Raw genomic sequence first — 17592 nt, 5'->3', positions numbered from 1 at the left:
TTCACGATGGTCACTGCTCCGCTGCTGAAGCCGGCCACTCGCTGGAGGTTTATAATCAGTGCGGTCGCTGCTGCAAAAGCGTGGCCGTGCACGGAAAATTTAAAGAATTCTTTCAGTTTTCTTTGCAAATTGATGAAAGGTGGACCTTTTGCATTTCGATGGTGAAGACCAATGTTCCTAGGAAGCGTGATTTTTTTTTTTTGAGAACCACCAAGATGAAGGAATAAAGGGTTGGTCGTTGAAGTTTCATTCCTCATTTTTTCAACCCATAACACTACTTTTCACAGTTGCGTGATCCTCTCCTGGGCCTAGGTTAGAGGAGATGAAAACCTCCCCGCTTTTTGAGATGGTAGCTAAGCATCATTCACTCCCTCCTGTAGATCCAGAGGGACGCAGCGACGATCATGCAGCCGTACTTCACGTCCAACGGCCTGGTCACCAAGGCCCTGGAGCACGCCTTCAAGCTGGAGCACATCATGGACCTGACTCGCCTGCGCTGCCTGGGCTCGCTCTTCTCCATGCTGCACCAGGCCTGCCGCAACGTGGCCCAGTACAACGCCAACCACCCCGACTTCCCCATGCAGATCGAGCAGCTGGAGCGCTACATCCAGGTCAGGAGGGGTCCAGCTGTGGCCAGGTGCTGGGGGAGGTGCCGGCAGCATCTCTGGGCACCACTGCTTCAGGGTAACATCGTTGTAAATGTCCTTCCTTTATTGTTGAAATTCCATTCAAAACGGGACCCACTTCCTATTCCAATAGCGGTATCTGGTTTACGCCATCCTTTGGTCCTTGTCTGGAGACAGTCGGCTGAAAATGAGAGCAGAGCTGGGTGAATACATCAGAAGGATCACGACGGTGCCACTGCCCGCTGCTCCCAACATCCCCATCATCGACTACGAAGTGAGTGCGCGCCTCGACTGGATGTCGTCTTTTTTTTCGTAGGAGGGTTTTGTCCTTTTAGTTTTCTGTGGCACAAGGGATGCAGGTTGACTTGGAGGTTCTGACTTGCATGAAAGTGAGCAAGTCTTGTAGGTGAGCAGGTACGTGGGTCCCAGGGTGACCGGCGCCCGCCCGTGTGTGCAGGTGTCCATCAGCGGAGAATGGTCGCCGTGGCAGGCCAAGGTACCTCAGATTGAAGTGGAGACGCACAAGGTGGCCGCCCCTGACGTCGTCGTGCCAACGCTGGACACCGTCCGCCACGAGGCCCTCTTGTACACCTGGCTGGCCGAGCACAAGCCGCTGGTCTTGTGCGGCCCTCCTGGGTCTGGCAAGACCATGACGCTCTTCAGCGCCCTCCGGGCCCTGCCCGACATGGAGGTAAAGAGGCTAGAGTGGGCAACGGACCTGGGGCTCCAGCACGGGGTCAGCCTTCCAGCACCTCCCTTGTTTCTTCCCTTCTCCAGGTCGTGGGTCTTAACTTCTCCAGCGCTACTACTCCAGAGCTCCTGCTGAAGACGTTTGACCACTACTGCGAGTACAGACGCACGCCAAACGGGGTCGTCCTGGCCCCTGTTCAGCTTGGGAAGTGGCTGGTGTTGTTCTGTGATGAAATCAACCTGCCAGACATGGATAAATACGGGACGCAGAGGGTCATATCCTTCATCAGACAGGTGTGTTTATGTCCACGAGGTGCTCTCTCCACGACGTGTCCTGTTCACATGCGCCCCTAACGTGTCTCACTCCCCCTTGCCCTCAGATGGTGGAGCACGGAGGCTTTTACCGAACCTCAGATCAAACTTGGGTGAAGCTGGAGAGGATCCAGTTTGTCGGGGCTTGTAACCCGCCCACTGATCCTGGAAGGAAGCCCCTCTCTCACAGGTAACACACAGCCCCGTAGACTTCCCTGATCTCACACACACCAGTTCCGGGTTTGCTTTAAATGTAGCATGACGAAACTGTAGTTGTCATTATAAAAGGTAACAAAATACTGCTCGTCGTGGGGTTCCTCTGGGGTTATGTCACTGTGCTGGGAACACACTCAAAATGAAAGCGACGACTTGCTGGGCAGTAGTGAGCTGCCCCAGACCTGCCTGTAGGGCCAGGATGAGGCTGAAATAAGCCTGAATCGTTTTCCCACCTTTGCTTGGTTCTTTTCCTGTTTTTTGCATCTGCAGTTACGTGTCAGACCCAGGCCCGAGTAGTTTGAGTGAGACCTCAGTCAGCTGTGACGCGAAGCCGTGGGGGCGGGTCAGGAAGCCCCCAGTCGGCCTGGGACAGGGAGGCAGCCCTCCCAGGCATGCTGCCCCTCACCCCATACGAGGCTGAGCCGGGCTGTCTTTGTGTAGGTTCCTGCGTCACGTGCCTGTGGTGTATGTGGATTACCCGGGACCCGCCTCCCTGACGCAGATCTACGGCACCTTCAACCGGGCCATGCTGCGCCTCATCCCGTCCCTGCGCACATACGCAGAGCCTCTTACCGCGGCGATGGTGGAATTCTACACCATGTCCCAGGTGTGCGGCGTCTTTGCCCCGTCGTGACCAAAAGGCTCTGTTGAGAGACTGAGCTTCACCTGGAGCTCCGGCTGAGCCAGGAGACTTGCTCCAGGGTCTCAACAGATGATGCTTCCAGCCGGTTCTGCAACCGCGAATATCCTCTTGTTCTTGCCGCCCTCATCTGGCACATGTACCTGTGTTCATTCCCCTTACGAAACCGAGACTGCTGTGCCGTTTCTAAAAGGACGCGGCCACTTCTGTTTTAACAGCACCAACATGTGCCTGTTCGTACTTGTTCTTCTGCAGTGTTTGTGGTGACTGCATGTGGCCAAACCTGTCGGGGCTGGACCGGTTACAGTTCCACCACAATGCCTCCTTCAGCCTTGAAAGAATATTTATTGAAAAGGTCTTTGCCCACTGGGACTTCCCAGGCAGTCCGGTGGTTAAGACTCCATCCCTCCAATGCAGGGGGCGCGGGTTCGATCCCTGGTTGGGGAGCTAAGATCCCACGTGCTGCGGGGCACTGCCAAAAAAAAAAAAAAAAAAGATCTTTGCCCACCAGATGAGCAGAAGTGGCTCTCACGGTTTTGGCTTGCGTTTCTTTGTCAGCCTCTGACAAGGGCCCTTGCAAGAGAACTGCCGACTTTCCACTGAGACAGCCATCTTTTTTTTTTCTTTTTTTTTTTGCGGTACGTGGGCCTCTCACTGTTGCGGCCTCTCCCGTTGTGGAACACAGGCTCTGGACGCGCAGGCCCAGCAGCCATGGCCCACGGGCCCAGCCGCTCCGCGGCACATGGGACCCTCCCGGACCGGGGCACGAACCCAAGTCCCCTGCATCAGCAGGCGGACTCTCAACCACTGCGCCACCAGGGAAGCCCTATTTTTTTTTTACGTATAAATCTTTAAATATAATTAATTGCAACATAAAGTGAGCAACTTGGATCTACTGAACAGTAGTCCCAACATTATTTACCAATTCATTCTCAAATATTCCAGGGTCTAGAGTCTTTATTCTTAATATAAAAATGTTATACTGCATTTGACTTTTTAACTACTTTCCGTGTCTTAGGACATTTACATGTAACTTGCTTCTTTTCGATTCCTGCAGGAGAGGTTCACTCAGGACACACAGCCCCACTATATCTACTCACCCCGTGAAATGACCCGGTGGGTGCGAGGTATCTTCGAGGCACTGAGACCCCTGGAGACTCTGCCTGTGGAAGGCCTCATTCGGATTTGGGCACATGAAGCCCTCCGTCTCTTCCAGGACAGGTAAAACCAAGGATGTTGACCCTTCCGACCCCCCGAGTTAGGGTCTGCATGAGGCAGGCTGAGCTGGTGATGGACAGGAGTGAGGTGGCGAGGGCAGCCTTGCATCTGGGAGTTGATCACGGCCACCCCTATGTACGAGACCCCGACGGCCCTGCTGGTTACCAGTAACCTCAGGCAAGGCACTTTAACTCACCTCTTTCACTGTCGGGTGGGCCCCACACAAGGTCAGGGCACAGAGGTCACAGGTGAATTTCAGTGCCTTCTAACAGCAGCCTGGGGTGCAGTTCCGTAACCACCACCCCTTCCTCACCCTCAGTCTTTGCTCTCATCAGAGGATTTGCAGCTGTATCTCTGGGACTTTAGTTTTCTCTTTTTACCTGTTGGCCATTTATTTCAAGTCTTGCAAGTTTTGACTTTTTCTAGTTAAGTGACCAGTACTGAAGGGGGAGACTTGCTAGTGGCTGTAGTGGTCAGCTTGGATTGTGGAAGGTTTTGTGGTTTGAACATCGTAAGTCTCAGTAAAAAGTTGAGTCGTTTTCTCTCTCAAGGCATCTTGAAAATTATTGATCTTTTTTTTTTATTATTCATTTATTTTTGGCTGCGTTGGGTCTTCGTTGCTGTGCGCAGGCTTTCTCTAGTCTGGGCGAGCAAGGGGCTGCTCTTCGTTGCGGTGAGCGGGCTTCTCACTGTGGTGGCTTCTCTTGTTGCGGAGCAAGGACTCTAGGCACGAGGGCTCAGTAGTTGTGGCGCACGGGCTTAGTTGCTCCGTGGCATGTGGGATCTTCCTGGACCAGGGCTTGAACCCACGTCCCCTACATTGGCAGGCGGATTCTTAACCACTGCGCCACCGGGAAAGTCCCTATTGACCTTTTTAAATCAGAATCTTTTTTTTGTATCCTTTGTTTATAGTTGTGTACGATCTTTGTCTTATAGTAGATTCTTAGTTTTCCTAGTTCCTGCTCTGTCATTTTTATTGATTTTTCTTATATTGTTAATTTTATGTATCTCAGCACTGCAGTCCTTCATAGCCTTTTAGGCTCATTTTTGATTAGTGAGAAAAAGTTAGACTTGTGTTGCTTTAACTCTAAACTTCTAACAAACAACAAATCTTAACTGATTTACTATTTAGTGCAGCACCACGATTTCCTGTTGCAAACTATTTGGGGAAATGTTTTGCCCGTGAACAGGTTACTCAGAACAGAGCAAGAGGGGCTGAGAGTAGGAGCAGGAGGGCAGGACCCCTCGGGCCCGGGCTACGTGTGAGGTCGCCCGAGGTGGCCCATCCGTAGAGGACACGGTCCCAGCAGGACAAGCTCCTCTGACCACTCATGGCCTCAGGTGTGGGTAGTCGTAGGAGTCGGTTAGTAGTTACTCCCCTGGCAGAACGCAAGGCAGATGGTTCCCTCCAGGCTAAGAAATACTTAAGCCTTTGGCGGCTACACGTCTGGACCAGTTATTCTTGCCTTCAGGCAGCTTTTCTCACCCATGCTGTCGAGGAGTCTTGGAATATTGCGTTGTTGTAGATGACTGGGCTCCACGCCAGCCTCCTTGGAGTTCTCATTTCCCACAGAGTTGCCCTGCAGAGAGCCAGGGAGAGAGATGAGCTAACCAAGGCAGAGCGGGGGCACACGAGCCCTGGCAGCCCAGCTTTTAGCTCTCGTATTGCGGCTCTGCCACTTTAAAAGGCGGTCCTTTTTATGTTACGTGAGCTACCTTCATTCTCCCTTCTTTAATTAAAAAAAATAATTGGGCTACAGTATCATTTTTATATTTCTTAACATACCAGAGATATAATTTTGTTTAGATTGAAATTTCGCAATAGCAGTTGTGCTTCTAAATTCTGGTTGGCTACGGTAAGTACGTGACATGCTCATTGGACCTTCATCTGGTAGCCTAAGTTATCATGTATTCAGCTGCTCAGAAGGTACCTCCCACACCTATAGGGACAGTTAGAGTCTCACCTGCTTGCTCTGTGGTTTCCTCCGTAAGCCTTGTGTTTCCAAAACTGTACACCTTGTAGTTCTCTATTTCTGTTCCCATAATGCCCCTTGATGCTTGAAACATTTATATTAAGCAAGCTTAGAAACTAAAATGAAGTTTTCATTTTGTAAATCAATGTAATTAAACATTTTTAGAGGAGTTTTTTTTTTAAGATTTTCGTATTTAATATCTATGTTTCGGACTACTTAAGTCCTCTCAAGTTCAGAGTCTTAGGTTCTTCCATTTGTAGAAAATGAAAATTTCTGGTAGAAGACTAATGCCAGCCCTTGGAGTAGCCCACAGCACCCACAAAACCAGGTGTTTTCTCATCATGGCCTCTGTCTTCTCTTCCGACAGACTTGTAGAAGATGAGGAGAGGCGTTGGACCGACGAAAATATTGATATGGTTGCTCTGAAGCATTTCCCCAACATAGACAAGGAGAAAGCGATGAGCCGGCCCATCCTGTACAGCAACTGGTTGTCAAAGGTAACGCGTCTACATCACGTTAGGAATACTTTTCTTTGCTCCTGTCCTTCTAGTTAGAATTACCTTCTCGTCAGAAACGTCTTTGCCTTGAAGGGCACTATAAAGGAAGCTGCAGCTATAGGCATGATGGGCCACGTATTTGCAGCCGTTGATAATTCAGGGCAGGAATCCCAGGACCGTTCCAAGAGCTGTGGATCCAACCAGCAGGAGACGGGACTTCAGTGAAATCAGGGCAGTTAGGGATAACTTGTGTGAAAATGTTTCGTATACTAGGATGCTAAACAGAGTGACATTTCCAGAATAGCTGTGAGCTGCCATTTTCTCTGAAAAAGAGAGCCGACATCCGACATCGTAGGAAAGGACAGTCTTGATGTGCATGTCCTTCGGTAGGCGATGCTGATTTAGGAATGAGGACAGCCTTCCTTTAGGAGCTCCGTCTCATAGGGTGGATGGCCCCACCTTGGGAGAGCTGACCCTGACATAGGGGCTTAGGCAAGTGTCCATAGGCCTTCATCTGAGTGTCGGCAAGGGCATGGCAGGCACAGGGCCTGATAGGAGCAAAGGCACAGAAGCAAGACGAACAAGAGAGATTTGCTCAGTGTTTCTAGAATTTCCTATTTATTTCTAGACTCTAGATACTAATCCTGTTTCATTTATGGGCACCATCTTCTCCCAGTGGCTTGTCTTTTCACTCTCTTTATAGCGTCTTTTGAAGAACAAACATTCGTAATGGAATATCGTTTAAACCCTTAATCCATCTGAATCGAGTTAGTGTATGGGGTGAGCTGTGGGTTCATTTTCAGTTTTTCTTTTGTGCATGTCCACGGTCCCAGCACTGGGACTCTGCAGTGTCGCACTGTCACGTGGGTTTCCCTGTGCGCCTGAGTCTGTTACAGAGCTCTGTCCTGTCCATTGGTCCATTTGCTGCTTCCTGTGCTAAAACCACGTGGTCCTGATCACAGTTCTAAGTCCACCGGATAGGACAGTCCCTGTCCAGAACACCTGGTTCTTAAAGGGGCGGGTCATCTTTCTAGTCTTGGGCTTTCCCCTTCCAAATGAAATTCAGAACTGGCTGGTCAAGTTGCACCACCCACCACTGAGATTCTGACTGGGTTACACTGAATCTGTGTGTCAGCTGGGTGGAACTGACATTTTTAGTTGTGTGTTTTTCTCTCAATGATCATGGTGTATCTCTTCATTTACTTAGATGTTCTGTGATGTCTTTCAGTGAAGTTCAGTTTTCTCTGTAAAAATTTTCCATGTCTTTCTGTGTCTCATCCTAGTTTACTTATATTTTTGTTCCTATGTTATAAATACCGGCTTTCGTCTCATTTTTTGACAGTGTCTTGGTACATGGAAATAGAATCCACTTTGCTATAAGAACTAAGATGATTTCTTCTTTGTAATTGGATCTACCTTTTTTCCTACAGGATTACATCCCAGTAGACCAAGAAGAGTTAAGAGATTATGTCAAAGCCAGGCTGAAAGTCTTCTATGAAGAAGAGCTCGATGTTCCTCTGGTCCTGTTTAATGAGGTGTTGGACCACGTGCTCAGGATTGACCGGTGGGCTTTTTGTTACTGCAGCCTCCCCACTCACCCGAGCTGCTCTCGATCTGACGGGGGCGGGGGTCAGGCCAGGCCTCGTGCTGTCCTCTTGACGGGCCTCCCACGCCCCTGCCTTCGTCTGCCAAGCGACTCCCGCTTCTTAGTCCAGCTCTGCTGAGCGGAGCTTACCACCGGCTGCGACTACAGCCCTTCACCCTCCTGCTAGAATCGGCCTGTCTCCCTCGAGTCATCAGGGTGTCCGGGGGCGGCGCCATGTCTTTTTGATCTTTGCCGCCTCACCGGACCTGGCAAATAACAATTGCTGTACGAATGTTTAGTGTACAAATTCAAGTTAAAACGCGTTCCAGGGCTTCCCTGGTGGCGCGGTGGTTGAGAGTCCACCTGCCGATGCAGGGGACACGGGTTCGTGCCCCTGTCCGGGAAGATCCCACATGCCGCGGAGCGGCTGGGCCCGTGAGCCATGGCCGCTGAGCCTGCGCGTCCGGAGCCTGTGCTCCGCGACGGGAGAGGCCACAACAGTGAGGGGCCCGCGTACCGCAAAAAAAAAAAAAAAAAAACGCGTTCCAAATGTTGTAGACTAATCCTGAGAAGGTTTAGGACTTGAGTGTCAAAAGGGGAATGGAGCATAAAAGCCTGACTCTTTCTTCTTTCTGATAATGTTTCAGAATATTCCGTCAGCCTCAAGGCCACCTGCTTCTGATCGGGGTCAGTGGAGCGGGCAAAACCACCTTGTCCCGTTTCGTGGCCTGGATGAACGGTTTGAGCGTGTACCAGATTAAGGTGGGTCTGGCCACAGCCTGTCAACCCCTATTCATGCACGCAGCTCCTTGAGCAAGAGAGGAGCTGACCTGCCCCGCCTCTGTAGGTCCACAGGAAGTACACGGGGGAGGACTTTGATGAGGATCTCCGCACGGTGTTGAGACGTTCTGGCTGTAAAAACGAAAAGATAGCTTTTATAATGGACGAGTCCAACGTGTTAGATTCTGGATTCCTGGAGCGGATGAATACCCTTCTGGCCAACGGAGAGGTAATCAGTGACACGCCGCATCGTGTTACGTGGCGCCGGCTTCCGAGGACCGGCCAGCCACGGTGCCATTTTATTTCCTAGGTTCCCGGCCTCTTCGAAGGAGATGAGTATGCCACCCTGATGACCCAGTGTAAGGAGGGGGCCCAGAAGGAGGGCTTGATGCTGGACTCGCACGAGGAGCTGTACAAGTGGTTCACCAGCCAGGTCATCCGCAACCTCCACGTCGTCTTCACCATGAACCCATCCTCAGAGGGGCTCAAGGACCGCGCGGCCACCTCCCCCGCTCTGTTCAACAGGTACGCCGATCCCACTCAGCTCTGCTTTCCGCGGGGCAGACCCTGCTCTCGGGAGCTGTTTTGCGATGTGGGCATCTCTTTCAGGTGTGTGTTGAACTGGTTTGGGGACTGGTCCACTGAAGCTCTGTATCAGGTCGGCAAAGAATTCACTAGTAAGATGGACCTGGAGAAGCCGAATTACATCGTGCCTGATTACATGCCCGTCGTGTATGACAAGCTGCCGCAGCCGCCGTCACACCGAGAAGCCATCGTGAACAGCTGTGTGTTCGTTCATCAGACTCTTCACCAGGTGGGTTCAGTTTTTTGGGGGGTTTGTTTTTTGTTTTTTTAACATCTTGATTGGAGTATAATTGCTTTACCATGGTGTGTTAGTTTCCGCCGTACAACAGAGTGAACCAGCTATACATATACATATGTCCCCATATCCCCTCCCTCTTGCGTCTCCCTCCCACCCTCCCTATCCCACCCCTCTAGGTGGTCACAAAGCACCGAGCTGATCTCCCTGTGCTGTGCGGCTGCTTCCCACTAGCTGTCTGTTTTACATTTGGTAGTGTATATATGTCCATGCCACTCTCTCACTTCATCCCAGCTTACCCTTCCCCCTCCCCCTTCCCGTGTCCTCAAGTCCATTCTCTACGTCTGTGTCTTTATTCCTGTCCAGCCCCTAGGTTCATCAGAACCATATTTTTTTAGATTCTGTATATATGTGTTAGGATATGGTATTTGTTTTTCTCTTTCTGACTTAACCTCACTCTGTATGACAGTCTCTAGGTCCATCCACCTCACTACAAATAACTCAGTTTCGTTTCTTTTTATGGCTGAGTGTGGGTTCAGTTTTGAGATCATGGGAAAAGCAAAACTAACTGCTGTACTAACGTAAAGCTAAACCGATGTAAAAGCAGACCCCCAGGTGCTTTGGGTTTGACGCTGAACCATCACCCGCAAAAGAGATGCCCGTTTCTCACCTGTTTTCCTAGCTCTGTCAATGACGCCTCACCCCGCCTGTCGCCCAGCTGTGTGTTCCGGAGCCGTCTGGCCCCTTCCCTGCCCACACTGATTCCATTTGCTTCTCTCGCTGCCTCTCTGGCCAGGCCTGTGTTCTTCCCCCAGAGCAGGGGTCACGCACTCTCTCTGCAAAGGGCCAGGTGCCAGCTGGGCTCCTGCACGGCCGCCCGGCTCTGCCGCTGTGGCGTGAGAACAGCGTTGCCATGAGCAAGCGTGGCCGTGGGGCTGACACTCCGCATGCAGAGTCTGCGCTGCAGGGTTTGACGGGCTGGCTGTGGTTTGCTGCCCCTCCTTTAGACTCTTTTTGTTAGAAGAGTCCAGTCTGCTCCCCTCTGGAAGGCTCTGTGAAGACCACTCTGAGCCTGTGGGTGTCCTTTTGGCCCTTCCCTACCCCTAGAAGTCGGAGGAGAAGCTCAGAGGTGTGAGGGCTCCTTGCGGTCCCGTGGGCGCCTGAGCTAGACTCCGTCTCGAGCGATGCAATTCCCGTGGGCTGGGGCCGTGCCGTCGCGCCACACCAGCGCAACAGTTATCTTCTGAGGTTAAGCCGCAGAGGACGAACGTCCTGAAGAGTGAAGAGATTTGACTTTTTTCCAAAAGGCTAATGCTCGGCTAGCAAAGCGGGGAGGCAGAACCATGGCCATCACGCCTCGCCACTACCTCGACTTCATCAATCACTACGCCGACCTGTTCCACGAGAAGCGGAGCGAGCTGGAGGAGCAGCAGATGCACCTGAACGTCGGGCTGAGGAAGATCAAAGAGACAGTCGACCAGGTATGTCGCGGCCTGAGCAGCGTTTTCTGGGGCTGCGCTATGGGAGGGCCTCTTAATTTGAAGGCAGTTGCCGCGTGTTTTCCATTTCCCTGACGTCGTTTTGTTCCTCAGGTGGAAGAGCTGCGTCGGGACCTCAGGATAAAGAGCCAAGAGCTGGAGGTGAAGAACGCGGCGGCCAACGACAAGCTGAAGAAGATGGTGAAGGACCAGCAGGAGGCGGAGAAGAAAAAGGTGCTTCTGTGTTTTGGGAACCGTGGCCTGTGTGGGCCGGGCGATCTCTGCATCTCATGAGGGAGTAGGGAGTTTAGTCTGAGATGGGTTTTAGGGTTGAACGGGTCTGTGGTGGGGGCAGGGGTGTGTGTCTCTGTGTGTGTGTGTGTCTCTGTGTCTGTGTGTCTGTGTGTGTCTGTCCCGGGCAGCATGAGGAGTGCCACTTTAGGACTCAGCGAATTAACCACTGCTTACCCCAGAGCCGAGCCGTCCTTCCTTTCTAGGTCATGAGCCAAGAAATTCAGGAACAGCTGCACAAGCAGCAGGAGGTCATCGCAGACAAACAGATGAGCGTCAAGGAAGATCTTGACAAGGTGGAGCCGGCCGTCATCGAGGCCCAGAATGGTGTGTGCACACTGTCAGAGGTCTGGCTCTCTGGGGAGGGTGGACAGATTAGGGGGCAGCATGGCCTTCCCCCAGAGGTCCCGATTATGTACGTTTCCACAGCATCATTGATAAGTCTCAAGTCTCTGAAGCCTTTTCTAAATACTTAAAGACCGTCTTCACCTCTTAAAGCAAAGTTTCCGTAAAGCTAGTCTGTTTCACCCTAGTGAAGCCCTTTTCATAAGAGAAAATGGACAAAATCAGCTTTTTGTCGGTACGTTTTTTAAAATCTGGTGATAATTTCATAAATATGCTATTTGCAAATCTCTGGCTTGAATTTCATCCAGAAATATCGTAAAGTAGGCAGTGTTGCTATCTTATTTATAATTATTAGAGTGTCCTGGTCGTGGCCAGCGATGACTAATTTAATTATTGGTAGCAGTCCCCCATCCTTCCTTTTCCACCCCATGTACCTGGGAAATGCTGCAGGAGGGAGCGCAGTGACCCGGCGTCCCGTCTTAGTCTGCAGTCTGCCCGGTACCTAGGCGTGGCCTTAACCCTGGGCCCCTTCCTGCCCATCAGCCTTTAACTTACTTCAAATAACCCAATTGCTTGTAGTTTTCACATTACACCACAAGAGGAATTAAAATGCACCATAGATTTTCACTGAGAGTTGTACTTTGATGAGGATTTAATTTAGCTCTCACCTGCCAAAGAATTACTTTAAAAAAGTGCTTTAATAAAAGTTCAGGTTAGGAAAATGTGCATTTCAGTTTATGGAAAGTGTTGGCCATTTTTTTTTAGAACTGTTAATTCCACATCTTCACCCCAGCCGGTAAAGACAACTTCTAAATTGTGGCAGACTGAAAAGGTCTTTGTTAATTGGTGTAAAATAAATGAACAATTCTGCTTTTTTTTTAATACTTAAATCTTCACAGAGGTAAAGGAATTGATGAGGATTTGTGAGACACTTTTAAAGATGCTGTCCTTCTTACAGAACTTTGCGATTTACGCTTAGTGCAGCAAGATCTCTGTCATTATTTTGGCCACTTCAGCTATTCCAGAGGGTGTTAAGACAGAACATCCCACGTTCACTTGGATCTTCTGCACGCTTGTCCCTTTTCTGGTGAGAGTCAAAGCGTCTGGCTGTGCTCTGGTCCCCTTCTCACCGCGTCCTTTCCACCCCACCCTCTTGTGCTCCCGCCACGCCCAGCTGTGAAGTCCATAAAGAAGCAGCACCTGGTGGAGGTGCGGTCCATGGCCAACCCCCCTGCCGCCGTGAAGCTGGCGCTCGAGTCCATCTGCCTGTTGCTCGGGGAGAGCACGACGGACTGGAAGCAGATTCGCTCCATCATCATGAGGGAGAACTTCATCCCCACCATCGTGAACTTCTCTGCCGAGGAGATCAGGTGGGTGGCACCCGGTGGGGGAAGCTGTTCTGGTGGCCTGAGGTTCTCGCGTTTGCTTGTGGCCTCGTGTCTCTGGCTTAGCATACACAGAAGGTAATGTCAGCTCAGCAGTTGCACAAACACCTTTCCAGGCCATTTCCACTCAAACTAGTCAGATTTCCTCTCCGCATTCCTGACAGTAGTTCCCTGACCCCTTTACCTCTGTGAGCCGAATGCTGTTCCGTCCCCACGAGTGGCTACGAGCACAGCGCTGGCCCTGAGCTTGTCTCCTGTCGGGGAACAGGGAAGGGGCGGGAAGGTGAGAGTCCTCAGCAGCAGTGGCCTTGTCACCTGAGAACTAGGGTCAGGCTGGCTCATCCTTGGTGGTCACTGGAGCAACAGATGGGAGCTGGCTCTAGTCTTTACATTTTGATTCCCTGAAAATTCTTTACTTTTTGCCCTGCACGTGCTTAGAAATACAATTCCTCTTTTGCAGTGATGCCATAAGGGAGAAGATGAAGAAGAACTACATGTCCAATCCTAGTTACAATTACGAAATCGTCAATCGGGCCTCCCTGGCCTGCGGGCCTATGGTTAAGTGGGCCATCGCACAGGTAATCAGCCTGGCTGGGAACCCCTGTGCGAGGGGGCCTAGTGTCCCGTCCCTTTTGCAAACAGTCAATCTGCCCTCCGCAGCTTAACTACGCCGACATGTTAAAGCGAGTGGAGCCCCTGCGCAACGAGCTGCAGAAGCTGGAGGACGACGCCAAGGACAACCAGCAGAAAGCCAACGAGGTGGAGCGGATGATCCGCGAGCTGGAGGCCAGCATCGCCCGCTACAAGGAGGAGTACGCGGTCCTCATCTCGGAGGCCCAGGCCATCAAAGCGGACCTGGCTGCCGTCGAAGCCAAAGTAAGATGGTCGTCACGAGCGCACTCTTTCTGCCGCTCCCCTGAAACGCTGCCTTTCGGTGTCCTTCACCGTGCCGTGCTCGCTGGCCTCGCGGGGGGAAGCGCTGAGAGTAACAGACGACAACACAGGCTGCACGGACCGCGGTCATCCCGGGGGATTAGCTCTTTCACGTCCACGGGGGTCCTGGTGACTGTTTCCTGTGCGTTTACTGAGTGGTGTTGGGTGGATGCCAGCCGGGCACTCTGAAGCCGGGGAATCCCTCTCCCCCGCGGCCAGCTCCAAACCCATTTGTTCTCCCGCCTTGGGCTTCAGAAGTGGCATCACCGAGGGCCTCCTTGTCAGGGTCTCCCGTCCCTCTGCTTGTCCCTTCTGCTGTGGTCCCCGTCGCTCTTGCCCCCATTCCTCTGTGTCCTCAAAATGGGCGCTTCAGCCTCCCGCCTCTGGCGCCTCTTCCCTCCAGGTCAGCCTTCCCCTGGAGGCTCCTTCCACCTGCTTCCTGCCCGCATACCTGCTCACACACAAGTCTCAAGGCTGACACTTAATTCTCTACACTCATCTTATGCCTGCAGATTCTGAGGCTTGTGTCGTCCTCAGTTGTGGGTGATGTGGGTCCCAACCTCTTTCGGGATCTGAACCATGAGTGTGCTTGTCTCTCCAGCCCTCCCAGACCCTGCCCACCGTGGGCAGGAACAGACGTGCACTTTTCAGCATAAAGCCTGTTTGGTTTTCTTTTTAGGTAAACCGGAGCACCGCTCTTCTGAAGAGCTTGTCTGCTGAACGGGAACGATGGGAAAAAACAAGTGAAACTTTCAAGAACCAGATGTCCACCATCGCCGGGGACTGTCTCCTGTCAGCTGCGTTTATTGCTTATGCGGGTTACTTTGACCAGCAGATGCGCCAGAACTTGTTTACCACCTGGTCCCATCACTTACAGCAAGCCAACATCCAGGTAACCGTCCGCAGGGAATTTCAAAAAGGTGGGAGGCAAAATGAGGGTCAGTAAGCTGTCACCATCTCCACTGGGAAGCCGTGCCTGTCTGCGTCCTGAAGAAAAGGATCCGTAACTGCTGTCCCTCTCAGTTCCGCACAGATATCGCGAGGACGGAGTATCTGTCCAACGCTGACGAGCGTCTCCGCTGGCAGGCCAGCTCCCTGCCTGCAGACGACCTGTGCACGGAGAACGCCATCATGCTGAAACGCTTCAATAGGTAAGTGCTTGTGCGCAGCAAGGGCACGGGTTAGAAGTCTTCGTGTGCAGTGCTCCTCTTTTCATTTTTTTTCAAAACACACCTTTAGAAGCGGGGAATAGGACACTGGGAGGGTCCGCGTGCTCACCTCTGATGGTGGGCTGTGCACGGTTCCCTTTTTCTTTCGTTGTGACTGTCCAAACTGTCCTACAATGAGTGGTTCTCATGTAACCTTTTTTTTAAAAAAAAAATATTATTTATTATTTAAAAATATATATATTTATTTACTTATTTATTTTTGGCTGCTGGGGTCTTCGTTGCTGCACACGGGCTTCCTCTAGCTGCGGCGAGCGGGGGCTACTCTTGGTTGCAGCACGTGGGCTTCTCATTGCAGGGCCTTCTCTTGCTGCGGAGCACGGGCTCTAGGCGCACGGGCCTCAGTAGTTGTGGCATGCTGGCTCAGTAGTTGTGGCACACGGGCTTTAGAGTGCAGGCTCAGTAGTTGTGGCGCACGGGCTTAGTTGCTCCGTGGCATGTGGGATCTTCCCGGACCAGGGCTCGAACCTGTGTCCCCTGCATTGGCAGGTGGATTCTTAACCACTGCGCCACCAGGGAAGCCTCCTGTAACCTTTTGAAATTGATGGGCATGGCTGTGTATTGGGCGAAAATCAAAACAGACCCTCTCGGGAATTCCCCGGCGGTCCAGTGGTTGGGACTCGGTGCTTTCACTGCCAGGGGTGTGGGTTCGATCCCTGGTTGGGGAACTAAGATCCCCCAAGCCATGCAGTGCGGCCAAAAAACAAAAACAAAAAACAGACTGTCTCTTAAAATATTACAAGAATTGGAAGTGTTTAGCTAGAGAGAGAGGTAAGGGAAGCGGCTCCCTGATTTTGGTTTAAGGAGGGGGCCAGAGTAAGAGGAGGAGCGGGCCTGCAGCCGAGGGGGGCTCACAGAGCAGTTCAAGGACTGACCCCCTCCTCTGTGGCAGCTCCCAAACCCAGCCACCCTGGGTTTTCTTTCTCTTTCAAAAAACTGATTCCCAGAGTCCTGTTTAACCATATCTGCACATCTTGGAACCTTTGAGCCCTTGCTGTATGCCACTGTCCCCAGGGCACAAAGAGGAGCCAACCCTCAGGTCTCACAAGTGGCGCGGGGTCTCGCCAGGGGCCGCTGGCGGGAATGTCCATCCATTGTGGCGTCTATGAGGGGTCTGTGTGGGGGGCTGCATTTGTCTTACATGGAAATGCATGCTTCCGGGTCTCCCAAAGCCCGGCACTCGTGAAGAATGATGCATCTCAGAACATTCACAGGACAGAGTGTGTCCTACCAGAGGCCCAGAAATGCCTCTGACGCCCCTCGTTGGGGCCAGTGAACAGGTCACCGTGCGTCCCCCCGGTGGGAGGCCGGGGGCCCTTGCAGACCTGGCCCTTCGTCCAGAGCCCGCGTGTGAGGGTGCTTCCGGCAGGCCACAGTGTGGGGTGGTGTGCTCCCCCGGGGACACACGTGTGTCTAAACACATAAACCTCCTTTGTGTACATGGACCAGAAACCGGTGACCAGGGAGGAGGGGGAGGGGCGGTTCTCACCACTTGCCCTTTCGTAGCTCCTGAATTTTATACAATCACGTGTGTGTATTATGTTTTGAACATTTTTTTGTTAAGCAGCTGTGTGACCCTGGACAAATGATGTTCGCCTTTCTGTGCCCCTTTTTCCTCCTTTGTGAAATGGACGTGAGGATAACACCTGTCTTGTAGGGTTATTGTGAGCATTGAGCGAAGAGGGTCCTGGGCAGCGTAAACTCTTCCCAGCCGTCAGCTCGCGGGGCTGCAGCAGCAGTGGTGTTGATACCTGCCCTGCAGGAGCTGGCCCTGAGAGGGGCAGCAGTAAATTCTACAGAGAACGGTCATCCTAGTGCAGTATGCTCGGACTTCTTAGAAGAGCACTGTGTGTCCCAGAAAGAAAAGAAGCTTTAACTACAGCCCTTCTTAGCAGAGTCTGTGGTTTAGTTACCTCCCCATCATAGAAGTCCTTCAAAAAGATGATTTTAGTATTAAGCCTTAGGTCACGTTGGTCTCTGCTGATAAACCTGGAACCCACAGCTGAGTGTGGGACAGCCTTCCCGTCATCTTGTCGGGCTCTGCCTGCCACGTCCTTGTGCTTCCTGTGGACCTCTAACCTCCTTCTCTGGGGCCCGTCCTCAGGTATCCACTGATCATCGACCCCTCAGGACAGGCCACAGAGTTCATCATGAATGAGTATAAGGACCGCAAGATCACACGGACCAGCTTCCTGGACGACGCCTTCAGGAAGAACCTGGAGAGTGCGCTGAGGTTCGGCAACCCCCTTCTGGTCCAGGTTCGTGTGCATCTCAGCTCTGCAGACTCTGCTTCCCACAGGGAAGGCCTTTAGGGCTGCATTTAGGTTTTTGCAAATGCAGTTGATGTGAATCACATAATACGTGCTACTTTTTGAACTTTGCAAGACGTCATCTGGTATGAAAGCAAGGTTAGGGGATTACCCGATGGTCCAGTGGTTAGGACTCCGCACTTTCACTGCTGAGGGTCCGGGTTCAACATCTGGTCGGGGAACTAAGATCTCACAAGCCGAGCGGCGTGGCCAAAAAAATTTTTAAAAGGCAAAGCTAAAGTTCTGAGATAGATCTATAAAAAATCCA

The 17592-nt window shown here is 51.8% G+C and overlaps 1 protein-coding gene across 2 annotated transcripts in view; it reads left to right on the top strand.

Moving 5' to 3' along the window:
* DYNC1H1 (dynein cytoplasmic 1 heavy chain 1) overlaps positions 1 to 17592 on the top strand; it is a 66907-nt gene that overhangs the window by 40186 nt on the left and 9129 nt on the right. For both annotated transcript variants that reach the window (XR_009542335.1, XM_060158693.1), the window contains exons 36-57: positions 381 to 611; positions 760 to 900; positions 1084 to 1317; positions 1404 to 1610; positions 1697 to 1818; positions 2286 to 2451; positions 3542 to 3705; positions 6043 to 6172; positions 7603 to 7736; positions 8405 to 8519; positions 8605 to 8766; positions 8848 to 9062; positions 9147 to 9351; positions 10665 to 10838; positions 10950 to 11069; positions 11333 to 11453; positions 12646 to 12841; positions 13317 to 13434; positions 13517 to 13732; positions 14469 to 14681; positions 14813 to 14940; positions 17120 to 17273. Coding sequence is in view for 1 of the 2 variants with exons in the window: in XM_060158693.1 (XP_060014676.1) it covers positions 381 to 611; positions 760 to 900; positions 1084 to 1317; positions 1404 to 1610; positions 1697 to 1818; positions 2286 to 2451; positions 3542 to 3705; positions 6043 to 6172; positions 7603 to 7736; positions 8405 to 8519; positions 8605 to 8766; positions 8848 to 9062; positions 9147 to 9351; positions 10665 to 10838; positions 10950 to 11069; positions 11333 to 11453; positions 12646 to 12841; positions 13317 to 13434; positions 13517 to 13732; positions 14469 to 14681; positions 14813 to 14940; positions 17120 to 17273 (3666 nt within the window). In the remaining variant the exon portion in view is untranslated. The remainder of the gene's footprint in view (positions 1 to 380; positions 612 to 759; positions 901 to 1083; positions 1318 to 1403; positions 1611 to 1696; positions 1819 to 2285; positions 2452 to 3541; positions 3706 to 6042; positions 6173 to 7602; positions 7737 to 8404; positions 8520 to 8604; positions 8767 to 8847; positions 9063 to 9146; positions 9352 to 10664; positions 10839 to 10949; positions 11070 to 11332; positions 11454 to 12645; positions 12842 to 13316; positions 13435 to 13516; positions 13733 to 14468; positions 14682 to 14812; positions 14941 to 17119; positions 17274 to 17592) is intronic.

This window comes from Lagenorhynchus albirostris, chromosome 1 (assembly GCF_949774975.1).
Source record: "Lagenorhynchus albirostris chromosome 1, mLagAlb1.1, whole genome shotgun sequence".
NCBI classification, from domain to species: domain Eukaryota; kingdom Metazoa; phylum Chordata; class Mammalia; order Artiodactyla; family Delphinidae; genus Lagenorhynchus; species Lagenorhynchus albirostris.
Note: the sequence above shows the minus strand (reverse complement) of the source record. Positions and strands in the feature narration are given on the sequence as shown.